The 19,419-nt window shown below is 40.9% G+C and overlaps 2 protein-coding genes across 2 annotated transcripts; both read right to left on the bottom strand.

Annotated features, from left to right (window-relative positions):
* Positions 1-16,458: 16,458 nt before the first annotated feature.
* On the bottom strand, positions 16,459-16,791 carry LOC138891973 (uncharacterized). Its single transcript, XM_070175663.1, has one exon. The coding sequence runs from the start codon at positions 16,789-16,791 to the stop codon at positions 16,459-16,461; it is 333 nt and encodes a 110-aa protein (XP_070031764.1).
* Positions 16,792-18,075: 1,284 nt separating this feature from the next.
* Positions 18,076-18,387, bottom strand: LOC138891972 (uncharacterized). The gene has a single exon (XM_070175662.1). The coding sequence runs from the start codon at positions 18,385-18,387 to the stop codon at positions 18,076-18,078; it is 312 nt and encodes a 103-aa protein (XP_070031763.1).
* Between the last annotated feature and the right edge of the window lie 1,032 nt (positions 18,388-19,419).

Genomic DNA, 19,419 nt, shown 5'->3' with positions numbered 1-19,419 from the left:
TACCCTTTGAATTGGAAAGGCTTATTTGCCGTAAACTAGTCGATTAGCGGTGCAGTCGACTATTCCATGCCTTTCCCTCTCAAGTTGTCCACTTGAGAGTACCAGTCTAGACCCTTCTAGAAACCTAGCTCCAATATCAACTGTGCATGCATCATGTCGAACCTAGTATGGGTTAGAACGTTGTCCGCGTGATAATCCACTAAGATAAGCCTTGTCCAAAGTCCGACGGAATTTTCATAATCCCAATGGACACCATCACGTTATTTGCATTACTTAGAGAAAACATGCTGGTATGTTGATCATTAATATGTAAATAGTCAGACCCAGAGGGGAAAAGGGCTAACTCTATTTGTTTTGCAGAAAATAAGGCACGAAGTCCCCAGGTTCGGCATGGTTCAAAACATCCCACCTTTGCTGCTTGATTGGTGGAAAAACCTCTCACCTAATGAAAAGAATCATGTGAAAAGGGTCCTCGGAAATTTACCTTCCTTATTGGACATTTGGCCAAATAACGCATTGATTGAGGCCACCACTATGTTTTGGGATGAGAAAAGAGCTGTCTTTCGCTTTGGTGATGTAGAAATGACTCCTCTCTTAGAGGAAATAGGAGGCTTCGCTAGGCTGCCATGGGATAGTTCGGGTTTATTAGTACCAGAAAATCGCACTCCCTGCAGTTTTTTGAAAATGACGGGTTTCAAGAAAAATGCTGAGTTATTCTGTCTGAAGAAGTCATACATACCATTTGAATTCCTTTATGAACGTTATGGGCATAACAAGTCATATCGCCTTCACCATGATGAACTTGCCATTACTTCTTTGGGTTGGACACACCACCGAGTGTTTGTGTTCATTGTGTGTTTCTTGGGGTTACTGATATTTCCGATGAAAGGGGGGAGGATCCCCACCCGCTTAGCCATGGTCGCTAGGACTGTAATGGAAGGAATTGATGGACAAACTTACACTATCATCCCCATGATCTTGGCCGAAATGTACCGAGCTCTAGATCGATGCAAGCAGGGGTATGGACACTTCGAGGGCTGTAATCTGTTGTTGCAGGTTTGGTTATTAGAACATTTCCAGAGACGTGAATATCGCCAGGAGCTTCTGCGATGACCATTGAATGACTACATAACCTACCATCATCCAAAAAGAATGACATTTTTTCCAAATAGGTTCGTGCAACCTGGAAGTGCTGTGCTGGGTGCGCTTCTTCAGTAATTTGACTGACGAAAAGGTACATTGGATGTTCGAATGGTTCCCTAGCAGCAAATTCATCATCAGGTCAAGAGAAACCACTCATTTAGTGTTGATCGGGTTAAGAGAAATCTATCCTTATACTCCAATAAGGGTAATGAGGCAAGCGGGAAGAAAGCAGGTTATACCTCGAGTTTCCAACATGGTCCAATACAGAGCAGACTTTAAAGGGAACATCATTCCGTTCAAGTTCGAGGCACAACATATGTGGAATCAAAAGGTTATTGTAGAGAAAGACACTATCGAGCCAGACAGGTACCATGCCGGCCATGTATACTTCTACCCATCATGGTTGGTAGATGATATAGCGGAAAATGTCAAGCCAGGGATTAATCTGAAAAATAGGGTTATAGATAACGCTGCTGAAGCACAAGTCAAGTATAGGATGCTACGCAAGAGGGTTTTTGAGTATGAAGCTAGGCATTTGGAACAACACAAAGTGGATATGGAAGCAATCAATTAATGGAAAGAAATTGCTACTAAATCAACATAAAGATTGGAATATTTGGAGCAAGGGTTAATGGAACTTGAGGGGAAGATGAGGAAGAGGCTCTCGGATTGTCAGAATACGGAAGGCAATGAAGGAGGGCATCTAGCAAGGGCTTACCTACTATTGGACATGCGCGACCTGGGGAACTTGATTGATGGATCCAAGAAGGCCAAGCATGGAGAAGGTCCCTCTGGGCTAAGTAGATTAGGAAACGATGTCTTTACTGCTTTCTAGATACGATTTAGATTTTGATTGTAATAAGGCACATGCCATTAGTGACTTTTCTCATTATTGTCATTTTAGTAAAGATTTGACTCGTTTTCACACTAATGAAATGATGCAATTATTGGTATAAACTTTCTCCAAGTTTATGTGTCGCCTAGGCCTACCTCGGGCACAATGAGGTCCCTCAAATTACGACGCGAATTTATTACTTGATTTTGCAACACATATTAAATATCGCAAACACTCTTTTAATACTCCTTACTGACTTTGTTACCTTTTTGTTTTTTTTCTTTTGTTTATTCTCATTCCCCAAAGGTTGGTTCGTGCATACTGGCATCGTCAGCATAACACACTAGATCCAGAGGTCCTCCACCTCCTCCTCCACCAAGTGATCCTAAAGAAAAAAAGCAAAGGGAAAGGAAAAATGGACAATTTAAGCGGTATCAGAAAGGACAATGCAGAGAACGTTAAAACTTCGGACAATCGAAATACTCCAGCACAGAGTGAATTTGTCCTACGTCTGGAACAGAAAATATTGGAGCTACAAGGGGAACTTGAGCAGGTCCAGAACTTGGCAAACCTTTCTCTCACCCTAAATGTCCCCGACATTAACCAACAAAACACAAATGCCAAAAAATCGGTACCTCCCCAAAACACACAAAATCAAAATCCGCAAAATTCTCCTGCACCACATCAATACGTCACACCTCCTCAGAACCACAACCTTCCACCGGTACCTACTCCTCAACAACACTATCATCACCCAACTCAATACCCACAAACAACCACATACCATACCCCTCAGAATGCACCACAGCCTACTTCTGACCCGCAAAACTCAACCATAGACCACCATTATGCCCAGATTCCCAGAGTCCACCAAAGCAATCCCATATATGTGGAACCTTTACTCCACATCCCACAACAGACCCTATACATACCCGAATCCGCCGAGAAGGACCTGCTCATCAAGAATATGGCGGAAGAACTCAAGAAACATACTAGCAGAATTCAAAGTGCCCAAGGGGACAAATGCATTGAGGATTTGAATTATGAAGATTTGTGTATTCAGCCAGATATAGAACTGCCAGAAGGTTACAAACCTCCTAAGTTAGAAATGTTCGACGGGACTGGTGATCCGAAGGTGCACTTGAGAACGTATTGTGCCAAGCTTGTAGGAATTGGCAAGGATGAAAGAATCCACATGAAGCTGTTCATGAGGAGCCTCACCGGAGACGCCCTGTCTTGGTACATCAGTCAGAACCCAAAGAAATGGGTTAATTGGGTGAGCATGGCATCAGATTTCATGGATCGGTTCAGGTTTAACACAGAAAATGCACCAGACGTTTTCTACATTCAGAATCCCAAGAATAAGCCAACGAAAACTTTTCGCGAGTATGCTATTCGGCGGAGGTCTGAAGCTGCAAAAGTAAGGCCAACACTGGAAGAAGAACATATGAATAAGTTCTTCGATAGAGCTCAGGATCCGCAATACTACGAAAGACTGATGGTTATTGAAAACCATAAATTTTCTGACATCATCAAATTGGGAGAAAGTATAGAAGAAGGGATAAAAAGCGGAATGTTGACAAATTTTGAAGCACTCCAAGCCACAAATAAAGCCTTACAGTCAGGAGGTATCTCCAAGAAGAAAGAAGTAGGTGCGGTGATGGTAGCCCAAGGTCCAAAGTCTCCTCTTACATACCAAACACCCCCACCCATATATCAGACTTCACCTCCCAGATATCAACAACCTACCGACACTTACCATACTTATAACACCCAACCAGCATACTACCACTCACCACTAGCCAGCCAAAACTACCAAAAACCTAGACCAAATTTCGACCGTAGACCACCCTGACAATACACCCCAATTGCTGAACCCATAGACCAATTGTACGAGAGACTGAAGGTTGCCGGTTATGTCACTCCCATTCCTGCTGTTGATATGGAAACTCCTCCCAGTAGATTAATCCAAATAAAATATGTGCCTATCACTCGGGAATGAAGGGTCATACTATTGATGAGTGTCATACTTTGATAGATAAGATTCAGACATTAATTGACACCAAAGTCATACAAGCAAAGGAGGCTGCACCCAATGTCCGTAACAATCCTCTCCTGGATCCCAGGGGTAAAGGGGTAAACGTGACAGAGACCGATGAAGAATGGGACTCAGAGGGGTCAATTGGACTCATTCAAGAAGGGGATAATCCTGAAACATCTCCAGTCACTCTCACACCTATCGTGCTATAAACTCAGGCACCGATTGAAGTTGAGGTTGCCGCATCAACTCCGTTTGAGGTTGAGGTAACAACACCCTTCACCGTGATGGTGGCACCTACACCATCTTTTAAGTCTAATGCTATACCTTAGGATTATGTTGCGGAGGCAAGAAGAAAAGGAAAGGCAAAAATGGAAGAAACAGGTGCAGCGCAAGGCATGACCAGAACTGGTAGGGTTTATACACCTGAGCATTTGGGAGGAACAAGCAAAGAAGCCGCCTCTAAGCCTTCTATCATTGAGACTGGCCCAGATGATCTTTGGAGATAGGTGCAGGCGAGAGAGTATTCTATGGTTAATCATCTGAACAAAACCCCTGCTCAAATATCCATTTTATCACTGCTGCAAAACTCTGAGGTGCATAGGAATGCCTTGATGAAGGTATTGAATGAAGTTTATGAACCCAATAACATCACCAGTGGAGAGATGGCCAACATGGTAGGGCAAGTGTTGGAAAGCCACAAGATCACTTTTCATGAAAGATGAGCTATCACCAGAAGGACTAAGTCACAACAGGGGACTACATATCACAGTGCAGTTTGAGGACAAATTCATTGCCAGGGTCCTAATAGATGGGGGTTCGAGTCTCAACATTTTTCCACTAAATACTTTGAAAAGTTTGGGTAAAGGTCTGCACGAGATATGAGCGGGGAGTATGAATGTGAAAGCATTTGATGGGTCTCAATGAGCCATAATTGGGGAGACCAACCTCAGCCTACAGATAGGCCCGTCCTGGTTCGATGTTGAGTTTCACGTATTGGATATATCTGCTACATTCAATCTGTTATTGGGGAGACTGTGGATACATGCCGCTGGGGCCATGGCTTCTACTCTATATCAGGCCGTGAAGTTTGAGTGGAACCACCAGGAAGTGATCATCCATGGGGATGAAAGTAATACCATTTACGCCAATCAAACCATTCCGGTCATCGAGAATAGAAGGAAGTTGGGTAGAGAAACATACCATCGCGTCGAGCGCGGCAACGTAATTGAAAAATATAAATGGTAGAGCAGTAAGATAGAAGGCATATTGGCATGGACAGTGTGTGAACCTGGCAAGGGTCTCGGTAAGAATCTCCAGGGGATCACCAAACCGATACAACTAAAGCGTCACGGCAAAACTTTTGGGCTTGGGTATGAATATACCTGGCACGAGTATCAGAATTGGTCGCCACCATGGCGTGGTCCTTATTACCCTCTAGAGTAGCCAATACCACTTTTGAGCCAGGTGTTTCATCAACATGACATGATGTGGGGGTCCGAAGAAGATGAAGTTCTAGCTAGCATAAGGAATTTGTTTCTGGATGACAAAGACATGGACTGCAGTGCTATAGTTAAGGAGGATGAGGGGGAAGACCTTATTATTCAGACAATGGAGAAGGGAGCTGTTCTCAAGAATTGGACTGCTGCATCATCAAGGGCCCGTCGAGTTCCTGGGTAGCCTGGGAATTAGCATCATTTATTTTTAAAAGCAATTTTATGGGCATTTAAGACATTTTCAGTATTTTGTTTTTTTAACGTTTTTGTTTTGAAATAATTGCTCGAATCATTGAACTGCATTTGTTTGACGTTTTTAAATATTTATCAATGGATTGCTATTTTAGTATTTATTATTATCCTTCACATTTTCTCTCTACAGCGTTATTATTATTTATCCTGATGAACCTACGACTGTGACATGTAACGAGACAGCGCAACATAAGGATAGTGATTTAGAGGATTTAGAAGAGGATATAATACCCGAGGAAATTGTCAGAGAAATGGAAAATTTTGAAAACAAGCCTAAGTCCAATTTGGATGAGACTGAAACCGTTAATTTGGGAGACTCTGAAACAGTCAAGGAAACTTGTGTAAGCATTCACCTATCGCCGTCAGAGAAAAAAGAATACATCTGGTTCTTGAAGGAGTATGAGGATATTTTTGCATGGTCCTATAATGATATGAACTTTTTGAGCATGTCCATAGTGGCTCACAAACTACCTACCACCCCTATGTGTCCGCCTGTAAAGCAGAAGCTCAGAAAGTTCAAACCAGATATGAGTCTGAAAATAAAGGAGGAAGTCACAAAGCAGATCAAAGCCAAGGTTCTTAGAGTGGTTGAATATCCGACCTGGTTGGCTAACATTGTACCGGTTCCAAAGAAAGATGGGAAGGTCATAGTGTTTGTCGACTATCGGGATTTAAACAGAGCAAGTCCCAAAGACTATTTCCCTTTGCCCAATATATACATACTAATTGACATCTGTGCCAAGCATGAACTTCAATCTTTTGTGGATTGCTTCGCGGGATATCATTAGATCTGGATGGATGAAGAGGATTCCGAAAAGACAGCCGTTATTACACCATGGGGAGTATATTGTTACAAAATGATGTCATCTGGCCTAAAGAATGCTGGAGCCACTTATATGAGGGCCATGACAACCATTTTCCAAGGAGATAGAGGTGTACGTGGATGACGTCATCATCAAATCCAATAGAAGCACAGATCATATAGCAGATTTGAGGAAATTCTTTGATCGACTTCGAAGGTACAACCTGAAACTGAATCCCGCAAAATGTGCCTTCGAAGTCCCTACTGGAAAGCTGTTAGGGTTCATCGTTAGCTGCCGAGGAATTGAGCTAGACCCGTCAAAGGTCAAGGCTATCCAAGATTTTCCACCTCTGAAGAACAAGAAAGATGTGATGAGTTTCTTAGGGCGTCTCAATTACATCAGCCATTTCATAGAACAATTAACTATGATCCATGAAATGATTTTCAAAATGTTGAAGAAAGACGTTGCAACAAGTTGGACTGAAGAGTGCCAGAAAGCCTTTGACAAGATCAAGGAATATTTATCCAAACCACCTATTCTGGTCCCACCGGAACCTGGGAGACCTCTGCTACTCTATTTATCTGTACTAGATGGGGCTTTCGGCTGTGTCTTGGGACAACACGACGAGACGGGAAGAAAGGAACAAGCCATATACTATCTGAGTAAGAAGTTCAAACCCTACGAAGCACGGTATTCTTTGTCGGAATGCACCTGCTATGCTTTGACATGGATAGCTCAAAAGTTGAGGCACTACTTTTGTGCCTACACCACATATCTCATATCAAGGATGGATCCGTTAAAATACATCTTCCAGAAACCCATGCCCAAGGGGAAGTTAGCAAAATGGAAGATATTACTAAATGATTTCAAAATCATCTATGTAACTCAGAAGGCTATCAAGGGGCAAGCGTTGGCAGATCATCTGGCAGAAAATCCTATAGACGGAGAGTACGAACCACTGAAAATGTATTTTCCTAACGAAGAGGTATCATTCGTAGGAGAAGATATCATCGAAACTTATGATGGTTGGAGAATGTTCTTCGATGGATCTGCAAATTTCAAAGGAGTGAATATTGGAGCAGTTTTAGTATCAGAGATAGGTCAACACTATCCAGTATCCGCAAAGCTCAGTTTTCCATATACCAACAATATGGCAGAATATGAGGCTTGCATCTTGGGACTCAAGTTGGCCATTGACATGAACGTTCAGGAATTGCTGGTAATTAGTGACTCAGGCCTTTTGGTATATCAGGTTCTAGGAGAATGAGCTATAAAGAATACCAAAATACTGCCGTATTTGTACTATGTACAAGAATTAAAGAAGAGATTCACAAAGATAGAGTTCAAACATGTTCCGAGAATCCAAAATGAGTTCGCAGATGCATTGGCCACTCTATCTTTCATGATACAACACCCAAACAAGAATTTCATCGACCCTATCCTGGTAGGGATTTATAATCAGCCAGCTTATTGTGCTCACGTTGAAGAAGAAATTGATGGAAATCCATGGTTCCATGACATCAAAGAATATTTGGCAAAAGAAGAATACCCGGAGCATGCAAATCATACTCAGAAATGTACATCCGAATGTTATCTAACCACTTCTTCCAAAGCGGAGGTATTCAGTACAGAAGGACTCCATACACGTCGGAACTTGTGGACCACACATGAATGGCTTTGTCTTAGCTAAGAAGATATTAAGAGCAGGGTATTTTTGGATGACTGTGGAAACAGACTGCATTAGGTATGTCCAAAAGTGTCATCAATGCCAAGTACATGCTGATATGATACGAGTGCCACCCAATGAACTCAATGCAACAAGTGCACCTTGGCCTTTCTCCGCTTGGCTGATGGATGTCATCGGTCCAATCGAATCCGCCGCTTCAAATGGGCACATGTTTATTCTAGTGGCCATAGACTATATTCACAAAATGGGTTGAAGCCACATCTTACAAGGCTGTAACTAAGAAGGTCGTAGCAGATTTCGTTAGGGATCGTATTGTCTATCGATTCGGGGTACCGGAGTCAATCATTACCGACAATACCGCCAACCTTAACAGTGATTTGATGAGATCCATGTGTGAAACCTTCAAGATCAGTGTCGCGTCCCCTTTTTCTCGTGAAATCGGGTTTCGACATATGACAACTCTTTTAAGGAGGTATTAAAAGAGGAGAGTCGACACCTAACGGTTTAAGGTGCATTAGGGCACCTATTATAGAAATGACTCTGTTTGACTAGTCAACGCCACCAAAGATTGGGTAAGGGCTCAAGTTACCTCAAAGAGAAGCTGTTAGGCACTCCTCGAGGTCCACAATTGTGGGTCTCGGCTGAACTTAAGGTTATGTGGATTATGATTAAGCTAGGTGATCAAATAAGTATAGGAGTTCAGAAGTCACAGAACTTTATTACAACATGATTAATACAGATCTTAGTGCAAATATAGGGATACAACTATTTAGATCTAATAACAGCATATAAAGAGGGGGGGGGGGGTCCTATGTTTTTTATCCTAAAGGATCCCCCCGTGCAACATAAATAATACTTCGTAACTTCCTCAAGATGGGGTGTTACTCATATTATTTAGCGGGCACAGACTATCATCTCCTACTACCCGATTACTATGTTAAAGGTGTTACCTAAAGCGCACTAATTCAATTATAGTTCGTACCTTATGCGTGCACTACCCGTTCCATACCTATGATCCAGGAGGTATTGGACATTTACTTTGGATGGTTCTAGACCTCACTTAGGCTGCACAGAAATGTCAAAACTAGGTGCCATACAAGACACATTGGACATCACATATAGGCAGTCAAGGCTCAAGTTTGCTTCCACACTTAAGCAACAAATGTACACAAACACATATGCCGATCAGGAATATGCAGAATCCTATAGACATGCTTTCTAGGCGATCAAAGTATGCAAGTGATTTCAGATGCAGGATATAGCTTATAGACATAATCGTACAGGTATTATAAGCTAATTGTTGAGAGGTTTAGGTTTCCAATCCTATATGTGTGATGCCTAAGTGATTTATGCAGTTGGGTACAACAGAATCTGCTAGGGAAAGAGTCCCAGAATTATTCATACGACGTGCATAAAGCCGTGTTTCAATGGTCTAGCATTAACCAATTAACGAGCAATTATTTCCTATAGGCAGGATCTCTACGATTGATGATTAGAACTCATTTCATTTATACTTAGTCCTATAAACAAGATTTCTAGTGATCAGTGCAATACCATAACGAATGAAGTGATCAAAAATCCTATAGGCATAATTTCTAGTGAATAACTGAAGCGAATTGAAGAAAAACTTTGTCTATTCCTATAGGCTGTTTTCTAGTATATTTGAAAGTAATCATGCAAGTTGAAGGTGTGCTTACTCCTTATAAGCATGCTGTCTATAAACACGTAGCAGTAGGCATAGCATTTGAACTTATGATTAATAGTAAACAAGTAATGTGTGTGTGTGCTCCCCTAATGTCATGATCTCTACAATGCTCATGTAATCGAACAACACATATAGCAAACATATTACCAAGTCCTATAAGCATGTTATCTACTTATCGCATGTAAATATTAAAATCTACCCCATTCCCTTTTACTAACAACCCCAATTGTTTATGAAAAGATTATTACAGGCCCAACAATGAGTAAAAGTAACAGCGTTACATACCAGTAACAATAGGCCCACAGCAGCCCCAAATAAAATAACTAAATACCCAGCTTTACTAGGCCTTCAATATCTCTTATATAGCATACTCAGGCCTTCAGGAAAGAGCCATATCCAATACACAACTTAGGGATCAATAGAGAAGTCCATACCAATTCAATGAGCTACAGCACAAGTGTTGCACCACTTGGGACAACCAATATCGATATACAGTACATGACAGGAAGTAGAGTATTAAGGGCAGTTTTGGAGGTTGAGAGAATGACTAGGACCAAGCCCTAGTGTGTCAGAGTTCACAAGGGCCTCAATTGGACCCCGAGCAGTGCTCACACTAGGAAGGCCAATAGTAAGAGCCTTGGTAGCCTTGGCTTTCACCCGGCTACGAATGAGAGGTTAAAGATAGCATAGATAACAAATGAGGGAGAGTGGATAATGGTTGAGGGACATGAATTAAGGGATACACTTATAACTTAAAATAGACATAGCAAGGATGAGAACACAAAGAAACTAATCAAACAGGTCAGAAAAATTAAACGTAGGTTCAGTAGGGACTTAGAAGCAGGTTCAACACTTAGTAAAATAACTCATAGACGGCCACATATTAAAAGTGTTAGGGGAAAAACAAGTTTGCAATATTGACAAAGATTATCATGCACAAGTGCATAATAATAACAAGTTGAAACCTAAAAGGTCCAAATTATGCTATGTATACATCCTAGTGTCATAAGACAGACATGTTTACTCTCATCAGGGAACAAGACAACATTCAGACATGATAGGGGAACACACATTATGACAAGTCAAGTAATCACTGAAGGAACAAGGAATTAAGTGAGCCAAAGACATGCTGGGGGACAAATTAGCAGGGAAGCAAGGTCATAGCTGATAGAAAAAAAAATCTTAACACATATTAGAACACATTACATATGCAAGATAATCATTGTAGAGGTTCAGAACTGAGTGAAAATAAACTCATGTCAAATGGCAAATGTAGGCATTCAAGTATTGATCAGTAGACTAATTAACTAGGGAAGGTCTAAGTTATGCCAGGCATTCATCTTAAAACAGTTCAAACATGGTAGGGAAAGCAAGTTGAGATAACTGTTCTATAATTTAAAGCTATCATTAAAGGGGTATGAGATCAAGTGAGCATGCTGAGTGACACAATAGCAGAGAAACAAGTCATATTTAACAGTGAAGGTCTTAACACAGGTTATTACAGATATGAGGCATTCATTACAAAGATTCAGGACAAAGCAGGTAAGCATATTGAACATTCAGACACCAATACACTAGCTAAATGAGCTTAGGAGGGTTCAGATTATCCAAGTTAGACATAGACAAACTCAGAACTAGCAGCATTAGGAGGAGTTAAATGCTAGAGAGATTTAAAACGAGTGTAAAGCTAACAGAGTTGTGCATAAAAGTAGCGCAGAAACACATTAAGCCATAGATTTCATAAACGAGAGCACATGCAAATCAGAGACACATAAAAAATGAAATTGCAAAAGATCAAGCGACTTACCAGTTAAACAGACAATAACAAAGAACAAAAATTCCACAAGAACCCAGAATCTCAATGCGTCAAAGTTCCCAAGAGCTTCAAAAGAACTCCGAGCAATGCTCGCACCAAGGAAAAGTTCGAATAACAGAATCTTAGTGGCCTTGGCTTTCAGCCGGCCAAAATGAAGTACAAAACAAGAGAATGAGGGAATCACATAACAAAGCTCCAATTTTTAGTGAAAGGATATCGATTCCCCCCTGCTTTAAAGGGGATGGGTTTATATAGAGATAGAAATCGAACCAGCAAACAAGAAAAACTATAAAAACAAACATAAATAAGGAAATATTAACATGCAGAATCAATAAAAATCGGATTAGGGAAAAAATAGGTAAACCCTAATTGACAGAAATCAAAGATTGACCGAATATCTTGGCTAATCGGACCCATATAGCCATGGTCATGATGTATATGGACTAAATACTGTCCAGATTCAAGTGATTGAAGTTGAATGGCCAGATTTTGAGAGAGAGTATTTTTCATGTTTAGGCAAGTACTAGGTGATACCATATTTTTGTAGAAAGTAATGAGATAACACACAAAAGGTAAGGAAATCATGGAGAGAATCCATGGTTGAGATGGATTTGGAGAGATTTGAGGGGGCAACTAGGGTTTCTGTGGAGAGAGGAGAACGTTCAAGAGGATTTGGGGGCGGCGGACGGGCGAAATAAAGGTTAGGGTTTGGGTGAGGTTGATTTAAAAGGAGAGGATGAATGAGGGACATTGATCTTGAAATATCAACGGCCAGGATTAAAAAAATTTCAACGGGACGGGTCGATTAACGGGTACCAACTGGGTTTTGGATTAAGGGGTTGTTTGGCTTTGGGCTGGGATAGACTTGGCTAAGGTTTGGGTAGTTTTGGGCCACTAATATGGTCCAAAATTGGTTAGAATGGGCTATTATTTAAATACCCTAAATTTTATCAAAATGATTTATATAAAATGCTTAATAAATAAATAAAAATATTATTTATGCACTGAAATGCTTAAAATAATAACTTAGTATTATAAAAAAATATAAATATGCTATTTTGACATAAATAATATAAAGTAAAGAGCAATTGTGTATGAATATAGGTCATTATTGCAAAATTAGATAAATTGCTTAAAAATGCTAATATAATTATATGGAATGAAATAAAATATTTAAAACATATATTATAGGTTCAAAAATAATAATTTTAGGTAACTAAGTTATCACAAAATAATTTAAAGGGATAATTACTAGATATTTATATAATTTAAATGCAAGAAAATTAATTTAAAGCTCTTAAAAATTATGAAAAATTATAGAAAATGCTTGTATAGGTTTGTAAACTAAATAATGATGCAAAAAGTACTATTTTGAAAGTATATATATTTTTTGGAAAATATGAGGGCAAAATTGGATATCAACAGCTGTCCCTCTTTACCCGGGATTGATGAAAGAGTTGTCGGGTAATGAAAATGATCACCGATTTTGACCAAATGAGGTGATTTAAAAAAATGGAGGCTGAACCCTGATTTCTGAGTTGCCTACATATCCCAGGTGTTACGAGAATCAGGTCGTGTGTAGTTCTGGATCCAACAGTGAATGAGACCGACAAAGTTGTTATAGGAATGATCGTATGTTTCGGAAAGGGTTCCTTTGGGTAGGACAATATCGGATGAGTTTATACGAAATCGTGAATGCGAATCTGAAACGTTACGGATGTGTCTCAAAACGAGTATCTGAACGGTTATCAAGTAAGAGTGGGTAACTGATGGTGATTGGTTGCGTTTGAAGTAATTGCAGGATATGAACGTTGAACAAAAACCAAGGTGAAGATTGCTCCTGTTAGGAGAACGGTTACTTCCTGGATTACCTGCAAAACTTAAAACACGATGCATGCAAATATATGGGTTACTGAGAAAATTCAAACTTGATGCAAATTCCCTTTGGACCATGAAGATTGTCTTCGGAAGGTGAGGATGATATCCTTAGACCATGGCGTCCTGGGCTATGAAGTGTATGATAAGTGATTCGCAGGCTATGAAATGATGTCCTCGGGCCATGAGGATGGTGCCTTTGGACTATGACGCCTTTGAATAATGATGTACAATTTTGAGAGATCTTCAGACCATGGAATAGTGTCTCCCGGCTATGAGGAATGATGCCTTCGGACAAAATGGCGATATTTCAGCCTATGAAGTGCAAAGATGTGACGCTTGGTCACATGCAAAGATGAGACAAGACAAGGCTTAGTCTTGTGTAAGATGAGGGCAGTGCTTAGCCCTAGGTGAACAGAGGATAGTGCTAGGTCTTAGATGGCATAGTGGAAATAGTATTTAATCTTGAGGCAAAGGCAATGCTTAGCCGTATGCAAGAGGGGAAGGCAGGGCTTAGCCTCATGTAAAATAGGAGACAGTGCTTAGTCTCATGCAAAGAAGGGGAAGCGGTGCTTAGCTTCATGCAAAATAGGAGACAATGCTTAGTCTCATGCAAAGAAGGCAATGCTTAGCCTTGTGTAGTTAAGGAGGCAATGTTTAGCCTTATGCAGTTAAGGAGGCGATGCTTAGCATCGTGCAAATAGGAGATAATGCTTAGTCTCATGCAAAGAAAGGAGACAATGCTTAGTCTCATACAAGGAAAGGCAGTGCTTATCCTTACGCAATTAGGGAGGCAGGGCTTAGCCTTATGCAAAATAAGAGACAATGCTTAGTCTCGAAGTAAGGAAAGGCAGTGCTTAGCCTTATGCAGTTAAGGAGGCAGGGCTTAGCCTCATGCAAAATAGGAGACAATGCTTAGTCTCATGCAAAGAAAGGCAGTGCTTAGATTTATGCAGTTAAGGAGGCAATGCTTAGCCTCGTGCAAATAGGAGACAATGCTTAGTCTCATGCAAAGAAAGGAGACAATGCTTAGTCTCATGCAAAGAAAGGCAATGCTTAGCCTTATGCAATTAGGGAGGCAGAGCTTAGCCTTATGCAAAGAAAACGATGAGTGATAGTAGAGTGTTTCTTAACTGGAGATGCTTAGGATAGATAATCTGCTATCTTGAAGGTAGTGACCTGATGTTTCTGCAGATATTATTGTCTTACTGTGCCTGCATCCAAAGAAAAATTGTGAGTTTTGTAGGGGAAGGTTGGTTCGCACTTTTGTCTTTTACTTTGCCTGTGCTCCTGTCTTGAGATCCTGTTTGAGTCACCCTAGGTAACATCTGGTTGTTTATAGAAATGAAGTTTTTCGGAAAAAAATGCGGGCATTTGATGAATGTAGTTATTTAAAATATAGTAGTATGCAATATCGACTAAGTTAGATAAACCAATGACTGTGACATATTTTAGAGACATTGCGGCTTCCTTTCTCTAGAATTTTGAGGTTCCTCCTCAAAATTCTACCCCAGTTTAAAAGCAATTCTTGGACTGTTCTATGTATGACGAAGTTGGCTGGACTTGCTTTAGAATTTTGAGGGTCCTCCTCAAAATTCTGCCCCAGTTTCTGACCATGGCAAAAATGAAGATTTTATTGAGATGTGACCGAACCCACAGGTCTGCCTACGTATCCCCTCTTAAATGGGAATCAGGTCAAGCGTAGTTCAGTTACATCAAATGAAGAAATGTAAACAATCTAAACATAGTATCTCTTGATAGCGTCTGAGTTGATAGGTTTTGGCCAAACTTCTCCGTCCATCTCTGCGAGTATGAGCGCTCCTCTTGTTAGTACTCTGTGAACCATGTAGGGTCCTTGCCAATTGGGTGAAAATTTTCCTTTGGCTTCATCTTGATGCGGGAAGATCCGCTTCAGCACCAACTACCCCGGTGTGAATTGTCTAGGCCTGATCCTTTTGTTGAAATCTTTGGACATTCTCTATTCATTTGTGGCATGTATGATGTGGAATTCCTATGCTTGATCTTGAAGGTTTCACACATGGATTTCATCAAATCACTGTTAAGGTTGGCGGCGTTGTCGGTGATGATTGATTTCGGTGCCCCGAATCGACAGACAATACGATCCCTAACGAAATCTGTGGCGACCTTTTTAGTTACAGCCTTGTAAGATGTGGCTTCAACCCATTTTGTGAAATAGTCTATGGACACTAGAATGAACCTATGCCTATTTGAAGCGGCGGGTTCGATTGGACCGATGACATCCATCCCCCAGGCGGAGAAAGGCCAAGGTGCACTTATTGCATTGACTTCATTGGGTGGCACTCATAGCATATCCGCATGTACTTGGCATTGATGACACTTTTGGACATACCTGATGCAGTCTGTTTCTATAGTAATCCAGAAATATCCTGCTCTAAATATCTTTTTGGCTAAAACAAAACCATTCATGTGTGGTCCGCAAGTTCCGGCATATTTCTCTTCGAGAAATTTGGATGCTTCCTTGGCGTTGACACACCGTAATAATCCTAGATCTGGAGTGCTTCTGTACAGAATTCCTCCACTTTGGAAGAAATGGTTGGACAATCTTTGGAGTGTGCATTTCTGAGTATGATTTGCGTGCTTCGGGTACTCTCATTTTGCCAAGTATTCTTTGATATCATGGAACTATGGATTCCCATCAGTTTCTTCATCAACATGAGCACAATAATCTGAATGATTATGAATCCCTACTGGAATAGGATCGATGAAATTCTTGTCTGGGTGTTGTATCATGGAAGCTAGAGTGGCCAACGCATCTGCGAACTAATTCTAGATTCTCGAAACATGTTTGAACTCTATTTTTGTGAACCTCTTCATCAACTCTTGTACGTAGTACAAATATGGCAATATTTTGGTATTCTTTGTAGCCCATTCTCCTTGAACCTGATATACCAAAAGGCCTGAATCTCCAATTACCAGCAATTCCTGAACGTTCATGTCAATGGCCAACTTGAGTCCCAAGGTGCAAGCCTCATATTCTGCCATATTGTTGGTACATGGAAACCTGAGCTTTACGAATGCTGGATAGTGTTGACCTGTTTCTGACATTAAAACTGCTCCAATTCCTACTCCTTTGAAGTTTGCAGCTCCATCGAAGAACATTCTCCAACCGTCATAGGTTTCGGTGATATCTTCTCCTACGAATGATACCTCTTCATCGGGAAAATATGTTTTCAATGGTTCGTATTCTCCACCCACAAGATTTTATGCCAGATGATCTGCCAACGCTTGCCCCTTGACCGCCTTTTGAGTTATATAAATGATGTCGAACTCACTCAATAGTATCTACCATTTTGCCAACTTTCCCGTAGGCATGGATTTCTGGAAGATGTATATTAACGGATCCATTCTTGATATGAGATATGTGGTGTAGGCACAGAAGTAGTGCCTTAACTTCTGAGCTATCCGCGTCAAAGCGCATCAGGTGCGCTCTAACAAAGAATACCGTCTTCGTAGGGTGTGAACTTCTCACTTAGATAGATGGCATGTTCCTTTCTTCATGTCTCATTGTGTTGTCCCAAGACACAACCGAAAGCCGCATCCAGGAAAGATAAATAGAGTAGCAGTGGTCTCCCAAGTTCTGGTGGGACCAGAACAGGTGGTTTGGATAAATATTCCTTGATCTTGTCAAATGTTTTCTGGCATTCTTCAGTCCAACTTGTCGCAGCATCTTTCTTTAAAATTTTGAAAATCGGTTCACCAATCACAGTTGATTGTGCTATGAAACGGCTGATGTAATTGAGACGCCCCAAGATACTCATCATATCTTTCTTGTTCTTCGGAGGTGGAAAATCTTGGATAGCCTTGACCTTTGACGGGTCTAGCTCAATTCCTCGGCGGCTGACGATGAACCCTATCAACTTTCTAGCAGGGACTCCGAAGGTACATTTTGCGGGATTTAGTTTCAGGTTGTAACTTCGAAGTCGATCAAAGAATTTCCTCAAATTTGCTATATGATCTGTGCTTCTCTTGGATTTGATGATGACATCATCCACGTACACCTCTATCTCCTTGTGTATCATGTCGTGATAAATGGTTGCCATGGCCCTCATATAGGTGGCTCCAGCATTCTTTAGGCCAAACGATATCATTTTGTAACAATATACACCCCATGGTGTAATAAAGGCTGTCTTTTCGGCATCCTCTTTCATCCATCCAGATATGATGATATCCCGCGAAGCAATCCACAAAGGATTGGAGTTCATGCTTGGAATAGTTGTCAATCACTATGTGTATATTGGGCAAAGGGAAATCATCTTTGGGACTTGCTCTGTTTAAATCCCGATAGTCGACACACATTCTGACCTTCCCATCTTTCTTTGGAACCGGCACAATGTTAGCCAACCAGGTCGGATATTCAACCACTTTGAGAACCTTGGATTTGATCTACTTGGTGACTTCCTCCTTTATTTTCAGACTCATATCTGGTTTGAACTTTCTGAGCTTTTGCTTTACAGGCAGACACATAGTGTTGGTAGGTAGTTTATGATCCACTATGTACGTGCTCAAACTGGTCATATCATCATAGGACCATGCAAAAATATCCTCATACTCCTTCAAGAATCGGGCGTACTCTTCCTTCTCTGACGGTGATATGTGGATGCTTACACGCATTTCCTTGACTATTTCGGAGTCTCCCAAATTAACTGTTTCGGTCTCATCTAAATTGGACTTAGGCTTGTTTTCAAAGTTTTCCATTTCTCTGACAATTTCCTCGGGTATTATATCCTCTTCCAGATCCTTTGAATCATTATCCTTATGTTGCGTTGTCTCATTAAATGTCACAGTCGTAGGTTCATCGGGATAGGTAATAATAATGTTGTAGAGAAAAATTGTAAAGAATAATAATAAATACTAAAAATAACAATACATTAAATAAATCTTGGAAACGTCAAACAAGTGCAGCTCGATAACTCGAGCAATTATTTCAAAACAAAATATGCTTAAAACAAAATACTGAAACTGTCTTAGATGCTCATAAAATTACTTTCAAAATAAATGATGCTAATTGCCAGGCTACCCAGGAACTTGACGGGCCCTTGATGGTGCAACAGTCCAGTTCTTTAGAATAGTTCCCTTCTCCGCGGTATGAATAATAAGGCCTTCCTCCTCCTCCTCCTCAACTATCGCGCCGCAATCCATGTCTTCATCATCCAGAAACAGATTCCTTATGCCAGCTAGAACTTCATCTTCTTCGGACTTCCACATCATGTCAGCTTGATGGAATGACTGGCTCAAATGCGGTACTGGTTTCTCTAGAGGGTAATAGGGACCATGCCACGGTGGCGACCAATTCTGATATTTGTGCCAGGTGTATTCGTACCCAAGCCCAAAAGTTATGCCGTGATGCTTTAGCTGTATCAGTTTGGTGATCCCCTGGAGATTCTTACCAAGACCCTTGCCAGGTTCATACCCTGTCCATGCCAATATGCCTTCTATCTTACTTCTCCACCATTTGTCTTTTTCAATTGCGTTGACGCGCTCAATGCGATGATATGTTTCTCCACCCAACTTCCTTCTATTCTCGATGACCGGAACAGTTTGACTGGTGTAAATGGGATTACTTCCGTCCCCATGGATGATCACTTCCTGATGGTTCCACTCAAACTTCACGACCTGATGTAGAGTAGAAGCTACGGCCCCAATGGCATGTATCCAAGGTCGTCCCAACAATAGGTTGTAGCTAGCACATATGTCCAACACTTGAAACTCAACATCAAACTAGGTTGG

The sequence above is a fragment of the Nicotiana tomentosiformis genome, chromosome 5 (genome assembly GCF_000390325.3).
Source record: "Nicotiana tomentosiformis chromosome 5, ASM39032v3, whole genome shotgun sequence".
Lineage (NCBI taxonomy): Eukaryota > Viridiplantae > Streptophyta > Magnoliopsida > Solanales > Solanaceae > Nicotiana > Nicotiana tomentosiformis.
This window is presented reverse-complemented; position numbering and strand designations above follow the sequence as displayed.

Excerpts from the sequence above, each read along its gene's own strand:
- LOC138891973 (XM_070175663.1), bottom strand. The coding sequence starts at position 16,791 with ATGTTCTTCGATGGAGCTGCAAACTTCAAAGGAGTAGGAATTGGAGCA.
- LOC138891972 (XM_070175662.1), bottom strand. The coding sequence starts at position 18,387 with ATGGAAAACTTTGAAAACAAGCCTAAGTCCAATTTAGATGAGACCGAA.